The sequence below is a fragment of the Protopterus annectens genome, chromosome 1.part1 (genome assembly GCF_019279795.1).
Source record: "Protopterus annectens isolate FY-2018-M chromosome 1.part1, PAN1.0, whole genome shotgun sequence".
NCBI lineage: Eukaryota > Metazoa > Chordata > Ceratodontiformes > Protopteridae > Protopterus > Protopterus annectens.
The window spans coordinates 1,567,054,477-1,567,072,985 of NC_056726.1; the positions used below are offsets into that span (position 1 = coordinate 1,567,054,477).

The 18,509-nt window shown below is 39.1% G+C and overlaps 1 protein-coding gene across 3 annotated transcripts in view; it reads left to right on the forward strand.

Annotated features, from left to right (window-relative positions):
* The window catches only part of LOC122811408 (myomesin-3-like), a 482,129-nt gene extending 467,419 nt beyond the window's left edge, over positions 1–14,710 (forward strand). For all 3 annotated transcript variants that reach the window (XM_044083257.1, XM_044083248.1, XM_044083240.1), the window contains one exon: positions 14,506–14,710. In XM_044083257.1, the coding sequence (XP_043939192.1) occupies positions 14,506–14,684 (179 nt within the window). In that variant the 3' untranslated portion in view covers positions 14,685–14,710. The remainder of the gene's footprint in view (positions 1–14,505) is intronic.
* Positions 14,711–18,509: the final 3,799 nt, after the last annotated feature.

Genomic DNA, 18,509 nt, shown 5'->3' on the forward strand with positions numbered 1-18,509 from the left:
GTTATACTGTCCAGTTTCTGTTAAGAGGGTAAGTAAATAGGTTTTACGTTTTGGAAAGAGTTAGTCATTGATGTTGTAAATGTGCATGTCTATGCTGCAAAATCTAGTATTTTGAAATTCAGCACTGTAAGCTTTCAATATAATGAGACTCAGTCAAATGAGTTTTCAGTATTTTGAAAATTAGGTATTGTGGTCTCAGTCAAATGAAATTCAGTATTTTGAGTTTTCAATAATGTGAAGTAGATCCATATATATATATATATATATATATATATATATATATATATATATCTATGTGTGTGTGTGTGTGTGTGTGTGTGTGTGTGTGTGTGTGTGTGTGTGTGTGTACATATTTGCTCTATAACACATTTCATCCAAACAAAAAAAAAAGCATTGTCACAATTAATCTAAAATATGTTTCACTGAAAACACAAATCACTGAAACACATTCAACAGAAGCATGTGTAAGGCTATAGAAAAATCAAAGCTGGTGTAGTTTTGGACCTTTTTCTTTATTCACAGTTGTGCTACTGTGGAGTTAGTGTATGAGTGTCTCCATCACTGGGTCACAACTCCTTCAAAAATGGAGATATATAAATGCAAAAGCTTCCCACATAGTGGGGCAGAGGTGCAAGTCCCCATCACAAAAGTAATTCTGGAGGATTATTTCCTGTATATGAAGTTTTAGATGTAATACGATTCAACTGCCTATGTTTATATTAAATGTGTATTAGAATTGTTTTAATATATTTTGTGATTAGATGAAACATTTCTTAGATTAAAAGTAACATAGTCATCTTTATCTCTCTCGCTCTCTCTCTCTCTATATATATATATATATATTGCTTGGTTAAGTCGATAGATAAATGTTTATAGCTAGCTATAAATTAATTGCATCATGCTTACTAAAGTAAACAAGCTGAGTCAGATCCAATTCTTCTAAAACAGGAAATACAATAAAAATCAAACTAAACATAAAAATTCACATTAAATTGTAACTCATTCTCAGAATATTGCAAACAGCACGTCGATGTCCAATAAACTTATAAATTTAAGATCAAATGAGGACAATAAATGGCTACCCACCCAACCAACATTTGTTAATGCAAGGAACATGAACCTTAAAAATGAACTACCATGTAAAAGGCAGTCTACTTAACTCCGAATGTGTGATGAGACCTTGGGACCCAGGTGGACAGTAGTCTCTCCTTTGATAATCACATCACCACAGTACTCAGGAAATCCTTTTATGTGGCACACCTCATCACAAAAGGTTTCTCATCTAGGAAAAAAGAGGTCATTGTTTCCCTCTACTCGGCACTCATTAGACCCATTATAGAGTACAGCGTCCCTTTTGGAATGTACCTCACAAGACATCTGCAGCATCTGGAAAGGCCACAGAAGTACCTCACAAAGAGGATTACTGGCCTCAAACAGATGCCATACTCTGACTGTCTCAAAAAAACTCCAGCTTTACTCCGTAGCATATCGCCTACTCCGAGGTGATCTCTGCCTGACATATAAAGCTATGTTAAACCCATAGCTGTTGGACATGCTACACCTAAAGAAATCCCAATCCCTCCTAGCTACACGCTCTAGGGACCTAAACCTTGGCACCACAATAAACAGGACAAGCTGGAGAGATAGATTCCTGTCCCAGAGACTTCCTATACTCTGGAACAAGCTACCTATCTATGTCAAGCAAAGTTCCTCATTAGCACTCTAAGGAAAATCTTGATGAGTGGATGGGAAATAGGAAATACACCCCGGGGATCACTTCTGAGGCTCTGCTCAAAAGGGGCACAGGAAATTAACCTTCTTGGGTGGGTTAAGCAGGGGAACCTTGTTGGCTAGGCTTACTTAGGCCCTTGGGCCGATAGCCTAGTACCTACCTATGAACCTATGAACTGGCTTTAACAAAGATTTTTTTAATGTTCAAAGGAAAACATCTTTAAAGTATAACAAATTTACAGTGACAAACTGCAATGAAACAAGAAACGATGCAGGCATGCAAATCTTAAATGAAGAATTCCAAAATAATCACACAGCAGCAGTCAAAAACCAGTGGCAGCTCAGAGAGGTTAAATATTTTCCTGTTCTGCCTATCCTTAATAAAAAGTGCAGCACTGAAACAACATAAATACCAGCAAATGCAAAAATAAAGTGAAATATTGAGAAAAGTTATCCCAGAAAAATAAGTAACAGCTTCCAAATATTAAATCTTTTCTACAATGCTTAATGCTTAAATAAAAAAAATTATTCTGAGCTCCTCCCACAAATCGGTTACATTTGGTCCCCTTGCACTCAGAGAATGGAAAACAAATGTCTACTAAATAGCCCTAATTAAAAACTTTTAAAACTCCTTGAAAAAATAACTACTTTAAAGTTAGACAATTTTAAAGTAAATCACATTTAAAGAAACAAACTGCAATACAATAAAAGCTGGAAACAAGAAATAGTGCAAGTATACAAAACATGTCCTGGGCCCATAATTATTTATGTCGTATTTTTCTAATTTATATATTTTTTTGTCTGAGGTGTTCTACAGTCTGAATGCAGATGACTTGAAGATAGAAAAACAGATTACATCTGTTACAGACAGGCCAGGTATGCAAAACAATTTTACTAAGTTGAACAGTTGGGCACAGGACAATAATATGCTAGTGAGTACATCAAAACTAAGCATATGAGATACTGAATGATGTATATTTAACCATCATATAGTGTTTGAAACTGTGAATTTATTTAGGGACCTGGGTATATGGCTAGACTTAGCTTTGATTTTTCCTTACTCTATCTACCAATTAGTTAATGATAGTTATAAAACTGTGGGTAATATAAAAATATTTTAAACTCCTGGAAATCAGAAATGATGAAATCATTGTGTATAAGCTACATTAGACTGACATTAGAGTTGTTGATGATGATGATGATGATGATGATGATGATGATGATGATGATGATGATGATGATGATAATAATAATAATAATAATAATAATAATAATAATAATTACTGTTGTCCGCATGAATGATTTGGTCAAGTTTTACGCCGGATGCCCTTCCTGATGCAACCCTCCCCATTTATCCAGGCTTGGGACCAGCACAAAGAAATGCACTGGCTTGTGCATCCCCAGTGGCTGGGTTTCAGTAAGAGTGAAAGGGAAGGTCTACAAGAGGTTAGTGAGACCAGCTATGTTATATGGGTTGGAGACAGTGGCGTTGACAAAAAGGCAGGAGTCAGAGCTGTATGTGGCAGAGTTAAAGATGTTAAGATTTGCACTGGGTGTGACGAGGGTGGACAGGATTAGGAATAATTATATTAGAGGATCAGCCCAGGTTAGAAGGTTTGGATACAAAGCCAGAGAGGCAAGATTACATTGCTTTGGACATGTGCTGAAGAGGGATGCTGAGTATATTGGGAAAAAGATGCTAAGGATGAAGCTACCAGGTAACAGGAAAAGAGGAAGGCCTAAGGTAAGATTTATGGATGTGGTGAGAGAGGGCATGCACATGGTTGGTGTGACAGAGCAAGATGCAGAGGTCAGAAAGAAATAGAAACAGATGATCTGCTGTGGTGACCCCTAATGGCAACAGCCGAAAGAAGATGATGATGAATAATAATAACAATAATATGGAAACTGTATAAAAAAAACTATTGTGAAAATTGGAAGGAGTACAGCAGAAATATGCCAAGGGCATCCATGGGTAGGAAAGTTTAAGTTGTTATGAAAGATTAAAATAGCTGAACGTATACATTTTCTCATATAGATAAGTAAGAAGAGATCTTATTCAGGTATATAGGGTACTTAGAGAAAAAGATTAGTAGAGAAGCACTGGGCAGCCTTTGTAAAGATTGTGTAGGAATAAGAGATCTGGTAACTGGTTCTCTGAGAGAGCAGCCAATGCCTGGGCTACACTATCAAATTATACTAGAGCAAATACTGGTTTAGATATGTATAAGAACAGCTGGGCCTCTTATGCGGATGACTGTTTTGGTTATATTGGTAAGGTGGAAGAGCTTGGCATTTCTACATATGTAAATGAACACTTCCAAAATAATCACAAAGTAGCAGCAGTCACGGAACAGAGGAGTGCCTGTATGAGCTTCTTAACATAAAACTCATTCCTGCTCTGCTTACTTTAAATAAAATGTGCTGCTTCTTTACAAATACCACAGGCAGTGTCATACAGGGTGAAATAAATTTGCTTGCACTTGATTTTAGATATTGATGTACCCCATCGGATCTCTATCGGATTACTGACGTTTCAAAACTTCAAACATCATACGGCCAAGACCATATAACAAAGTTTTGAAACTTTGAAGCTAAAATAAAAAAAAATAAAAAAAACTTTTTCTTTTTTATATTTTTGCAGGGGGCAAACCCCTCTGCACCCCCCACACCCCCTGATAATTAAATAAAGCAACTCCGAGATCGCACTACAGTGAAGAAAACAGTAACAACTCTGTACAGTGAACACCATTCAAAACGTTTGAAGTTTCACAACTTCAGTCATATGGTCACAGCTGTATGATGTTCGAATTTTTGAAACTTCGGTAATCCGATGGAGACCCACCCCATCAAATTTAAAAAAAAAAAATGCAATGTATGTTGTGTGGAAAAGCTTGGCTAAGAAGTTATTGTGGTAATTCAGACAGCACTGACTTTCGATCATCTAGGCCTATCATGGTGAAATAATATGTTTTAAATCACAATTTGCCCTGCCGAATTAACCTTGCCTCTTAAAAATTGAACATTCGTAATTCTGTCATTAAATTTTGCTAATTGTTTAGTTTGGTGACAATGTTAAAACAAATGTATATTGGCTTTACTGACTACTTATAAGTGGAACAGATTTCAATTTATAAAAAAATATATAATATGGTACATTCATAGCTTAATCAAAAACATATTTGTTACTCATAATTTGCAGATCCTACCCCACAAATTTTGGTCAACACTAGTTTACAGAAGGAATGAAACTTACCTCAGATGGTGTCTCCTTTTTTTGCATAGCATACAATGCAGCTGTCATTTATAAACATGTTAACTCATAGCTTACCAAACTATGCAGTACAATACATTTTATACCAATGACTCAGTGACATCAGGAGAGAACAATATTCTGTGAATGAAGACATAACACTTAGATGATGTTTGGGGAGAAAAGAAAGGAAGTAAAGAAAGCCTGTTATGAGCTTAATCCTGTTCTGGCAGTCAGAAAGCACAAGACAAAGGTAGCAGTAGTGGATACATGCCAGCTCCGTGTAAGATGCACCTTCCCACACAACTGAACAATGGCTCTCATAAGGAGTGCACTTTCTCACTTAACGAATGCATAAATACGACTAACTAATAAGACTGAAAACACATTTCTCTTCCCTGAAACGTCCTGCTCTTTTCTCATTGTCTGGGTTGTTATGGTGATATTATAAGAAGCGGAATTACAGAACTGGGTCAGACCATGGACAAAGTTGAGTACGCCAACTGTGGAAATGAATACCTGCCTTTACACTTGGCTCAGAACTGCAAGTTTCTCATGACAACTATCTTTTCAATTCCATGCACTCAAAGGGTACATATCCTTTTACTTTACAGATTTTTGTAGGGATCCCACGGGACTGAATATTGGTCTCTGTTGCAACTATTCCTTGCAGGTTTTATTGTCCTATTCTTAACAAATTTCATTTTCTCAGCTTGTGAAAATGTCAAATAAAAAATATGAAAAAGAAAAATTATACTGCATTTCATCCTCATTTTAAAGTGTGTGTGGGGGGGGGGGGATTAATGCATACCACCCTTTAAAAGCAGCAACCATTTCCAAAGTCAGTAGTTCTGTGTGTTTGCATGAGTAATTCAAGATCAGAAATGAAACTAATGTACCATGTTATCAGACTAATGTAGCATACATTGCCTGCAAAACTGTGGGTCATTGTCTTAACGTAACACAATAAACGGGAAACAAAGATAAGCACCCCTAAAACAATTGATTGAAAGTAGCTGCCAGAAAAATACTTGAGAGTAAATTTATGAATTTGCATAAGTCTGCTTCGTTGATTTCTGTGGATATGAAGGTAAATCACCAGTTTAAATATAATGGAGATGTTTTACCCATTATGAAGTACATTGGACTTCAAAAAGGAGGTGAAATCTGTTGTATCCCACCACTGTGTTTGATAGGTATGATACAACACAAATCAATGCAATGAATGAATAAGCCGTTTATTCTCATTGATAAATGGCAAAATGAATGCAATACTTAGTTTTTTATGATATAGATTCCCCCCAAAATGAACACACTTATTTAATTAAAATTGACTTCCTCCATGGCTCAGCATCTAAATAAAGTGATTTGCAGAGTACAGATGAAGACTGGTGAGATGTCAGATACTCTCAGGGTCGTATGCTTTTGTTCAGTCTGGCAGTTTAACATAACGGACTAAAGCTCGGATGTATGAATGAGCTATTTCCTGTGCTAAGAGTATGGAGTTTGACGTTTGAATCTTTCTGCCTCCATGCTCCTGCTGTGTATCCATGAGCAAGTCACTTAACCAGACAGTGTTTTGTAGCGATTGTGAATTTGGGCTGGACTCCTTAATGATCTCCTGGACTGCAGCCTAATAATGATCTATGAACCTAAAAAGGAAAACGGTTTGTTATACTTTATATATACCCATGCTGCCCAATGGAAATAGACTTTTCATTTGGTATTCCGAAGCCATGGTTACTCTAGCAGAAAATGAACACCACCCACTTAGTGCACATACATAGCCATACTCACTGGGGTATGCGGGTGCAATGCCTCTTAATTTCATCCCGTTAACTCAGAGTAGTGCAGAGATACAGAAATGCCAAGAAGTATAAATTATACAATAGCACGTTTAAAAGAAAAATGTTATTTTTATAAATACTGTTGTTGTATAAATAATAATGAACAATGACAGGGATGGTTGTAATTTCAATCTTTATCCATGAGGTGAGAAGGCTAGGTTGGTGACTCAGTCTGCACCCTGATATACAAGTAATGATGGCCCTCCCCGCTATACTTAGAATATGAATTACATCAAGGAAAAATGCAAAACTCCAAAAAATGCTTCACAGAATTAGCAGAACTAAGTTCAGACCGGGATTCTATAAAGCAAGATGGTTCAAATGTCTGATTTTAGATTTACTAGTGTAAACAATCCACAGCAGTAACTACAGGTTAGTTTGCTCAAAGTTTTATCCATGTGATAGGGAGCAGAGGAACAAGGAAATATATACAAAGACAAAAATGTTGTGTGATATTTGAATATATAATTGTATACAAATTCCTATTTTAAAGAAACAGATGAGATTTTCAAATAGATAATATCAAATAGGTATAAAAAGAATATGTTTTGAATATGCGGACCGATGATCCACTCTGGTGATTCCTAACAGAAAAAGTTGAAAGAAGAAGAAGAAGATATAACCATAAAGAAATGAAAAATAGTAAAAGCAATAGCAGTTAGAACAATACTTAACAGAGCTGTGGTACCAAATAGAAAGGTAAACTATAACTGTATCGATCATGTTGCAAAAAAAAAAAAATCACACTGTGGGAAATATTAAAAGTTACATGTTACACTGTATGTTCAAATAGTCTTTCCTACTTTATAAAGAAGCAAATAATCTCCTTCCGCAGGCTTATTATTCTGTATGTTCTCAGTGTGCAAAATAAGCATATGCATTCACTTGTTATCCAGTAACCTGCATAATTCAGATCAGACTTGGGAAGAGCCAAAGCCTAATAGGGCTCTCAATAGGCACAAGGCAGAGAAAGTTATATTTGTTATGTGCCAGCTCATTGCAATAAATACACTGACATCACAGCCACCCACCCACCTGCATACACATACTCAGACATGGTATGCATGCACACTTACAGACAATTAAGAAACAGCAAGCCAACTATGGTATGTCTTTGGGATATGAGAGAAAACCAGAGTAAATAGTGAAATCGCACATAGATACAGAGCAAGAACATGCAGGCTGTGCACATTCCCATGCAGAAGACATCCCAGTCAAATACCAAACTGGAAAACTGAGTGCAGCTCAGGCGCCATATTACACTGTGTACAACTAGCCACACAGAAACAGGACTATTGATCCTAGAAAGAGTCTTCTTCTAAATCTAGCAGTTCCTGCTTTCTCTCTATCTGTCTCTCTCTGTCTCCCACTCAGTCACATCACTTTATTTCTCGGCAGGGTCAGACATTGCCTTATTTGCAGGGCACAGGTCACCTCTGAGCAGTTTGTATTACACAGAGTAAATATACAGTGATTTCAGTCTGTCTGTATATGACATGTGCTGGAGACCTTAAATTTTCTTTGTAAGAAGCCTTTGCAATCTCTCCAATTGCTGCAGGTGCTTAGAGAGGTACATACCAAAGGGAGCATTATACTCTGCTATTGGTCTGATGAGAAAAGCAGTGTTTATATCACGTTATCGAAATATGAAAATAGCGAACGCTATTTCATCGGCCCCAAAACATCTAAACATGAAAATATCGAACATTCAGAACAGCAAATTTTTTCCCATGGAAAAAAATTGCTGCTCTGAAACACATACACACAACACAAGCACATCAAACAAACAGCAACCACACACATACACTTAAATTCCTACATCTAGCGCTACACTAAACTAAACATACACTACTATCTACTCACTTACCTTAATCCAAACCCTAAGCCTAAGGTCCGTCACTATCGCGCACTCACCTAACCTGCGCCCTAACCCTAACTCACTTAACCAGCCCCTAACCCTAATCCTAACGTACAAACAATCGCACTTACCTGAACCCAACCTGTAACTTTCCACCACAGCGCTAAGAATAGCAAAGCCACAGAAACGGCCAACCGAATTCTTTCGCAAGGAAAGAATTTGCTGTTCTGCAGCTTCGCTATTCTTAGCGTTCACTGAATAGTGTTCGATATCAGAACATTCGAAGTTTTAATACTTCGATGTTTTGCTATAGACCCGGGAAGAGTACAAGGGGGTTTTTAACCTCCTTTTTTCTGGAGGTAATGCCCTTACTTATATGGTGAGCAACATAAAATGTCCTTCTTACTACTGTGGAGACATGGTGATCAAAGGTAAGGTTGCTATTAACCTGAGTGCCCAGGTCTCTCACCAGTGATTGCATGCTTAAGGTATTGCTATTTATGGAGTAGTTTGGAGAAACATCACCCTTGCTGAAAGGGATGATAATGCATTTTTTTGCACTGAGTGTAAGTCCATGACTTTGGCACCAATCATTGGTCTGTGTAAGTCCTTCTTGCAGGATACTGACATTATTAGGGAACTGAATGTCCACTCCTAGTTTGTAATCATCTGCAAACTTTGTCAGTCACAGACCTTTAGTTTTTGCCTGTACTTCAGAGAATATCCTCCAAACATTAGGGGCACTAGAACATACCCCTGTGGTACATCAGTGGTTTCTTGTTTGCTGGAGGAGGTAGAGTCTATTTTGAATGTATGAGTTCTATTGGTGAGGCGGTTTGCAACCCACCTGACAACCAAAGGGGTTGGGAGGGTGGCCTAATGGTTAAGGTGTTTGCCTTGCAAGCACAAGGTGCAGGGTTTGAGTCTCACAAGGGATAATTGGCTAGGCTTAAAATGGCTCTCAAGGGCAGTTAGCTTAGTACTAATCTATGAACCTATGAACCTATGATACCCAACTGGGCAAGTTTATCAATAATGCCTGAATGGGGGATGGTGTCAAAGGCCTTGGTTAAGTCCAGGTAGGCTGTATGCACACTTTAACCTTCTTCAAGGACTTTGGTGACTGTCTCAAAGAAGTCCACCAAGTTTAACAGGCATGATCTCCCTTTGATGAAGACGAATTGGGTAGGGTCAAGTGTTTATACTTATATCTTTGTTGATAAGATCCATGATGATATGCTCCATGGCCTTGAAGATAAAGAAGGATAGGCTTATAGGTCTATAGTTTTCAGGGTCCATGGATGTACCCCTTTATGCAAAGGGATGATGGCAGCTATTCTCCATTCAGCAGGGAAGAAATCCATGCTAAAGCTGTGTTTGAACAAGGTACCCAGCAGTGTTGCTAATTCCTGTTTTAATACATTGAGAACGCAGCCTGGGATGTTGTCTGTTCCCATAGTGGCTGTGTTTTTAGGCTTGGAGAGGGGGTTTAAGACTTGCTCCTTGATGATACTAGGTGGGGACAGGAGTACGGATGCTTTGTGTTATATGTGATGGGGACAGGGAAATGAAGTTTCCACTGAACCTGTCAGCCAGCAGGTTTGCTATATCACCTGGTTCTGTATTTGTAGTACCATTAACTACAAGCTCTGAGCAAATCTGGATTTTTCCTTTGAGGTTTCAGATGTAGCTACAGAAGCCTTATGGATTTCCTTAGCTATGGATGCTAATTTGGATTCATAAGTAGCTTTAGAGGACTTTACAAGATGTCTTATTTACCTAGTTAAGTTGAGGAGAGAGTGCTTCCAGGTTTGAGACCATAACTTTCTACTCTTATACAGCAATTTCTTCCCCTTGTTGTGTAGCCCATGAATGTCTGATGCCCACCAGGTGGGTTTGTTCTTCCTTGAGGATCTTTGGTCCTGTCAGAGTTAATACAATTGTATAGATGCTTGTGTAAAGCATTAGTGTACATCCCAGCATAGGTAATCTCTTCATCAGTGGGGGGAGGGGGTATGAAGCTGTTTATGCCATCATGTAAGAAGTCGTAATTGGCCTTGGTGAAGTTTTTCACTCTAGTTGCTGCTGGAGGGTGTTTGATGTTGCTGTTACCTCCAATGAGACAGGTTTGTGGTCAGACCTCACCAGGGTGGGCAGCACACTTGGGATAGTACAACGATCCCCCATGTCGGTGAACACTAGATCCAGAATGTTTGAGCCCCTTGTGGGGGTGTCAACAAGGTGGTTCAGGGCATTGGAGTTAACGAGTCCAGGAACCTTTAGGTGAGAGTGTTATTGCGCATATAATTAATTCAGTCAATGGATGGATAATTAAAGTCACCCAAAGCCAGAGTGTTTGGTTGTATTTGGATTGACTTAAGTAGATCCAGGTAGGCTGAGTGGGTGCCCTGGTTCATGGAGGGAGTCCTATAGCTGGCAATGATTGGAAGAGGGGTCTTACCAACAGTTAATTGCACCTGGAGTAATTCATGGGAGTCACTCTGTTTAACCAAGCTTGAGGTGTATTTGCTTGTATGAATGATCTGGTAGGCACTGGTTCGCCTTCAACAGGGACTTTCCTGTCTCCATAGTGATTTGCACTTGGCATGATTTTGCCAAACCTGTAAAAACCCAGAAAACACTGAGGCTACAAGCAACAATTACTCATCAGCAGAAAGACTGTATCTGCCTAAATTTGCACCACATACCATGTAAGTGGTAATGGGAGGAGAGGTAAAGAGCACAACATAAGCATGCTTTCATGCTGCTATAGCCTTTTCTCAAACATCCATTTGCATCAGCCATCTGGCTGGCTGCATTTTCTTATGTTGTCTGTCCCAGTGGCATTGCAGTGATTCATTCTCTTACCAGCCCCATTACAAGGGTCTATATTAAATTAGCAAATGCTTAAAAAAGTGAACACTAATTCATCGACCCCTTTTAAGCGAAAGCTTAAAATCTCGAACACCCAGAACAGGAATTTTTTTTTCCCCAGGGAAAAAAATCGCTGGTCCACAAAAAAAAAAATCAAAACATTATATAATATGGGGGGTATGTGCCCCCCCCACACCCCTCTACTTAAATATACCAACTCCGAGATCGCACCACAGTGGAGGAAATGGTGAATTCCTGAAACTGGCCCAGCAATCTTTTTGCCGTGTGAAAAAAATCGCTGTTCCGGGTGTTCGAGATTGTAAGTTTTTGCTTAAAAGGGGTCGAATTAGCGTTCACTTTTCTAAGCATTCGCTAATTCAATATAGACCCCATTACAATATGAGAAAGCCTGACTTTGACAGATTACGCCACCCCACATACACACACGCCTGCCTGCATGACCCTGTAACATCTAAACCTCCTGTAGAACTCAGGACATCAATAATCAGGCTAAATGCAAAATCTCTAACATCAGGCCTGCCTCTAAAGTGTCCAGCCTAAGTAAATGATGAATAATACAAACATATATAGATTAAATAAATGTGTATAAAAGACAAGATTAACTAGGGTGGGTTTACTTATTTGTTTCTATTTACTTTCTGTTTATTAAACAGGAAAGTTTCACTTAGTGCTTCCTATTTAGAGAGCAAGCCTGGTAAGAAGGACAACAAATTAAATAAATGGTAGATCACTTAACAAGATAATGTTATATAATACAATCTAGTTATATAAACAATGCAAATATATATATTTGTGTGTGTGTGTGTGTGTGTGTGTGTGTGTGTGTGTGTGTGTGTGTGTGTGTGTGTGTGTGTGTGTGTGTGTGTGTGTGTACAACCATGTCAACTTACTGAAAAAAACAATATATATGAAAATTATAAAACAAGGTTTGCAATGTTGAAATGTCAAATTGCAAAATGTTCAAATATCAAATGAAAATACCTGTTCCCCTACATATGTAGAGAGCTGAAATTGCCCCCCCCCCCCCCCCCCCGTGCTCATTTCTGAGCTTCAAAAACAGAACAATGTTATTATTTGCTGAATAGCTGTGTTCTGGCATAGTGAATGTCTGTTCTAGGTATTTTGAGTTCAACATTGTAAAGTTTCAGTATTTTGATATTTTAATATTTTGCATTCATTATAATGACTTTTAGTATACTACTATCCAATAAGTTGTGTACCCTATATATATATATATATATATATATATATATATATATATATATATATATATATATATATGAATCTGTATATCATCTAAATATGTATATACATGTAAATAAATCACTATATGACACTTAGCTGTACACATATAATCAAAAGCAACAAGATTGACCAAAATTAGTGGATTCAAAAATAATTCTTTTTTGGAGGTGGACAAGCCACCCTCCCCTTTACACCCCACCCCATATCCCATGTTAATTATAGATACCATCTCTGAGATCACTCAACAGTGGGCAAAGGGCACACTGTGAAGTGTTTGGACATGTTACGTTGAACTTTACAGATTCGATAAAAATATACAATATAGATTTGTACATACACATAATGCTGAGACATTCTTATCCTCCATCATCTTTCTGGTTCCCTTCCACTCCAGTATTGCATGATGTGCACTTGCAGATGCAATGCAAATGTGCCCCCATGTTCATGGGCATGTTCAGTACTTCTGAGAGCCACACCCAGCAAATCTCATCAGTGTATATTGCCAGAACAGAATTGAAGTGCCAGTTATTCAAAAATATTATTTAAACCCATAGCACATTTCTTTTTTAAATGATTCCTTTGTATAATGGCAGGGTCCTGGGTAAAATATGAATTATCCATTTGAATCTTGCAGTCACTAATCAAAAGACACACATGCTCTTTTTATCTTACAAAGTACATCTTACAAAGTAAAGCCCTGCCTACAACCCTGGTGACCTGTGTTCCAGTAGCTGTTTGGGTGTTGGAAGAGACAGACAGAGAGGGATGGATGTGAGCAGCCAATGGTAGCTCAGCGCCCATCTGAGGAGGGGGACAGTCTGCTCTGCCATTTCACCACCAGCATGTGGAGGCTTGCAGATAGCAAAGGGCATAAGAGTGAAAGATCTGTCCTTGCCCTTATATATCTGGTAAAAGCAGCCCTCATTAGCATGTGTGGAACCATGCACATGTATGATTCGGACATAGCAGATTCTTTTAATGATGGGATTACCCATGTCAGCTACCCAGAGGTGGCATTATGGTCAATAGGAATGCCTTCAGTGCAGAAGTAAATGTGGGTGTTGGCAGAAACCACTGACACAGCTTATATAATGTCCTCTCTAGTCTGCTCTCACTTCCATTCTAACAACCCTTCAGATGGGTAAAAAAACAAATTGGAGTGGTGGGGTTGATGGATTGTAGGAAGAGAGGTAAAAAGCATATGGAAAAGGAAAAAAAAACAAGTTAGTGCAACTGCAGAACAATGCAAGCACCTGAGTAAGAGGCTATACTAATTTCCTGTCTCTAAATTTCCAGACAGCACCCCCATTATATTATACTTCTGTACCGCTGTGGACACTAAAGCAGCATGGGGTGCTCTGCACTCCTACTTCCAACCCCAGATAAAAATAACACTTAGTAATCCTCCCTTGTTAACCCCAACTGCACAGGCTTGTTAAGGCACTTCTTTTCTAATGTGCCTTTTTGACCAAATCTTTTGAACAGCGTTTGCTGTGAGTAATACAAATTTATAGCACAACAAAAGTATTCCCTGAAAGGAGTCGCAAAAGATCATGCTTAAAATATTGTAAAGGTTTCAAGTAATAAATAAATCACCGTGTTGATGAGTTTTCTAGCAAAGAATCATGAGTCAGACGAAAAATACTGAAAACAGTCTTTCTATGTTTTTTTTTCAGCTCCTCTACCCCCACCAAAGAAAGTCGTGGCCTATAGAGACACTAAAACATCAGCAGTCGTACGTTGGGACAAGCTAAAGGATGCAGATGATTGCCTTGGCTACTATGTTTACTGCTGTGAGTGTGGGACAAATGACTGGAAGACAGTCAACAACAAACCAGTGACATCGGACAGGTAAGATTTCTTGTAATAAATGTCAAAACATACAAACAAAACTTACAGCCTTTTTCAGAACTAACAGCAAGTATGAGTCAAACTACAGAAGCTTCCTTATTTATGAAAGGAATTATAAAGGTAAATTATCTCCAGGAAAGCAGAATAAAGTAGATAAAAAATGAACTCTAAAAAAGTAAAATAAGAAACTGTAAAAAAAAAAACATTAAGGGGCCATATTTAGGGATAATGGGAGTCATTTATTTTAGTAATTGTGGTATAGCAGTTGTCATGGAGATGTTCTGGTAAATTCAGTGTTCCATCTGCCAGAACCTCCCTAGACTTACAGAGGAGGTTACCCCTCTTTAGCAGAGCAGGTCAGAATCTAATAGACACTCTTCTGCCAGTGACCACAAGTTCTACAACCACTGCCTCAGAAATTATACCTACAGAGAGGCAGAGATAAACAAAATTAGCCTATTCTGATGTGACTATAAAAGGACAATTCTATAGCTATGTCAAGAATCGCAGTGGCAACACCCAGATCTGCTCTGAGTTACAGCACAATGGAAAGAAAATTACAGCACCAACTGATATCGCCAACATCCTAGCTGATAGGTTCACTGCCAACTTTACCCCCCCTTCATCCCCTAAAGGGCCCATATCCATACCAGAAGAATGCAGTGCCACTGCAATCACAGCTGAGCAGGTAAAAACTGCACTCTCCAAAGCTAAGAATACAGCATCCATGGGACTGGACAATATCCCAGGCTGCATTCTACACGAACTTCAGTATGAACTGGCTCCCCACCTAAGCACCATGTTCAATCACAGCCTCACATCAGGCTTTGTACCCACTGAATGGTGCACAGCAACAGTTATAAAACTCCACAAAGGGGGAGCCACTGAGAACTACTGCCCTATTAGCCTGATGAGCCTGGTTGCAAGGCAATGGAATGTATCATCATGGAACTCTTAAAGAAAGACATTGGTAGCCTCCAGACTCTGGACCCCACCCAGTTCAGGTTTGTGAAGGGCAGATCATGCCTCCTGAACCTGATCAACTTCTTTAAAACAGTCACCAAAGCTGTAGACAAGGGTAAGGCAGTTCACACACCCTATCTTGACCTCGCCAAGGCTTTTGACACTATCCCCCATTCTGGAATTATAGATAAACTCATTAAACTGGGTATAAATCCATTCGTCACAAGATGGGTCACCAACTGGTTCACTGACAGAACCCACACTGTAAAAGTTGCAGACTCCAAATCTGACTTCATACCTGTAACAAGTGGAGTACCACAGGGTTCAATCTTGGGTCCTCTACTGTTCGGTATCTACTTCTCAGAAGTACAGGCTAACACAGAGGGCCTCTGGATGATGAAGTTCGCAGATGACTGCAAATTTGGTGCCATAGTCAAGTCCCCGAAAGACGTAGACATCCTACAGAAAGGCCTCACTGAGACTGATGCCTGGTGTCAGAGCCATGGCTTCAAGCTCAATGCCAAAAAGTGCATTGTCATCTTCTTTGGTAAAAACTCAGTACCCATGAACTAACACATAGGTGGCAGTCCACTTAATGCCAAAGGTGTGACCTTGGGACTCAGGTGGACAGTAGTTTCACCTTTGACAATCACATCACCACAGTAGTTAGGAAATCCTTCTTGCCTACTTATATTATTGTTACAGTTGCATGCCTACTTATATTATTGCTCTTGAAGTTACATGCCTACTTATATAATTGTTTTTACAGCTGCATGCCTACTTGTATTAAAGTTGTTGAGGTTGCACTTATATTATTGTTCTTTTTCCCGTTGTGTGCCTACTTATATTCTTGTAGTTGTTCTGGTTACACAACTCATCACAAAAGGGTTCTCATCCAGGAGAAAAGAGGTCATTGTTCCCCTCTACTTGGTTCTCATTAGACCATTATTGAGTACAACGCCCCTTTTGGAATGTACCTCACAAGCTGGAAAGGCCACAAAAATACCTCACAAAGAGGATTATGGGACTCAAACAGATGCCCTATGCTGATCGTCTCAAAAAACTCCAGCTGTACTCCATAGCATATCGCCTACTCCAAGGTGATCTCTGTCTAACAATCAAAGCTATGTCAAACACAGAGCTGTTGGACATGCTACACCTAAAGAAATCCCAATCCCTCTGAGCTACACACTCCAGGGACCTAAACCTTGTCACCACAATAAACAGAACTAGCTGGAGGTATAGATTCCTGCACCAGAGACTTCCCATACTCTGGAACAAGCTACCTATCTATGTCAAGCAGAGTTCCTCATTAGCACTCTTTAAGAAAAATCTTGATGAGTGGATGGGAAATAGGAAATTCACCTCAGGGATCACTTCTGTGGCTCTGCTCGACAGGGGCACAGGAAAATAACCTTCTTGGGTGGCGAAAGCCAAGGAACCTTGTTGACTAACCTTAAACAGGCCCTTGGGCCGATAGCCAAGTACCTACCTGTGAACCTATGAGTACCTATCTACTGTAGTAGCTGTTATAAATAGGGAGTGAATCCAGAAGATTCTTCGGATCATAGAAAAATAGAATGTATGAGGCAACTGGGACATGTGGCCATTGACGCCTAACCAGTACCTACCCTTAGACCTTACCTCCTTTTCCAGGCCACTATAGGTCAGTCATACAGGGGGAGGGGTGTTGAATTTATGAATACCTATCTAGATGTCTAATTTCTTCTTACAGGAGAACAGTGCATCACATTGTTTATTCTGGACAGGAAGTTTGTTCCAGGGAAGGGGTAGCCATTGTGTGACAAATATTTCTCTCCAGCATGATTTGTTTACTTGCACAAGCAGGTTCAGATATCTGGTACTAGGGCTTGCTACACTGTTTGATTTGTAGAAAAATAAGAGGTCTTGGACTGCCAGATCTCCAGTGACCTGGAAGACAAGGCACTAATTGCCATAAGGAATCTACAAGACACTGAATAAAGGGACAAGGCCTCCAGCCTCTCTTGATATCTTAAGTACTTCAGGCCTATGATATTTTTTTGTCAAGAGCCTATGGTGTCTCCTCTCCAGTTGTTTGATACATTCCAAAGGGAGCATTTTATTCTATGATGGGTCAGATCCGTGCATAATATAGAGGGGTAAGTATCTCTTTGGATCTAGAGGAAATACCCTTGGGATCAGTTGTGCTAGATAGAAGGATTTCCTGACCACTGTTGCAACATGATGATCAAAGTCCATGCAGTTATTTACCCATATTACAAGGTCTCTCACATCTTCATTTTTGAGTGGGAGTTTCTATACTATAATCTGGATGGAGAGATTCTTTGCCAAATAAAATGATATTGCACTCATTTAGTCTTAGCCAAACCAATATACTCAGCCCTCATCAGACCCATCATACAGTATAATACCCCCTTTAATATTAACCTGACCAAACAAATGCAGGTTCCTTAGAAAAAGACGGTAGGGGGTAAACACAGTGTCCTGCACTGATTGCCTCAAAGCCCTGTCTCTTCACTCGGTGTCATGCAGACTACTGAGAGGTGTTATTTACCGAAGCATCCCTGGACCCTGTTCTGATGAACTTGTGCACATCTGCAAAACAAACGGCATCAGAATTACTAGATCAACAGACCTAAATTTTGCTTGTGACATAAATAGGACATGTTAGAGAGACAAATATGTTTCTCAGAGAATTCTTCCCCAACCTTATTTAAGTGCAACATGAACCAATGGATGGGAAATTCACACATGGTCTGGCACCTATGTCTCTGATGGATGGAAGCAGTCAGTAAATCACCCCTTACATAAATCAAATTTTTGGGTTACATTTAGATTGCGCGGCTAGACTTATAAGGGTGCT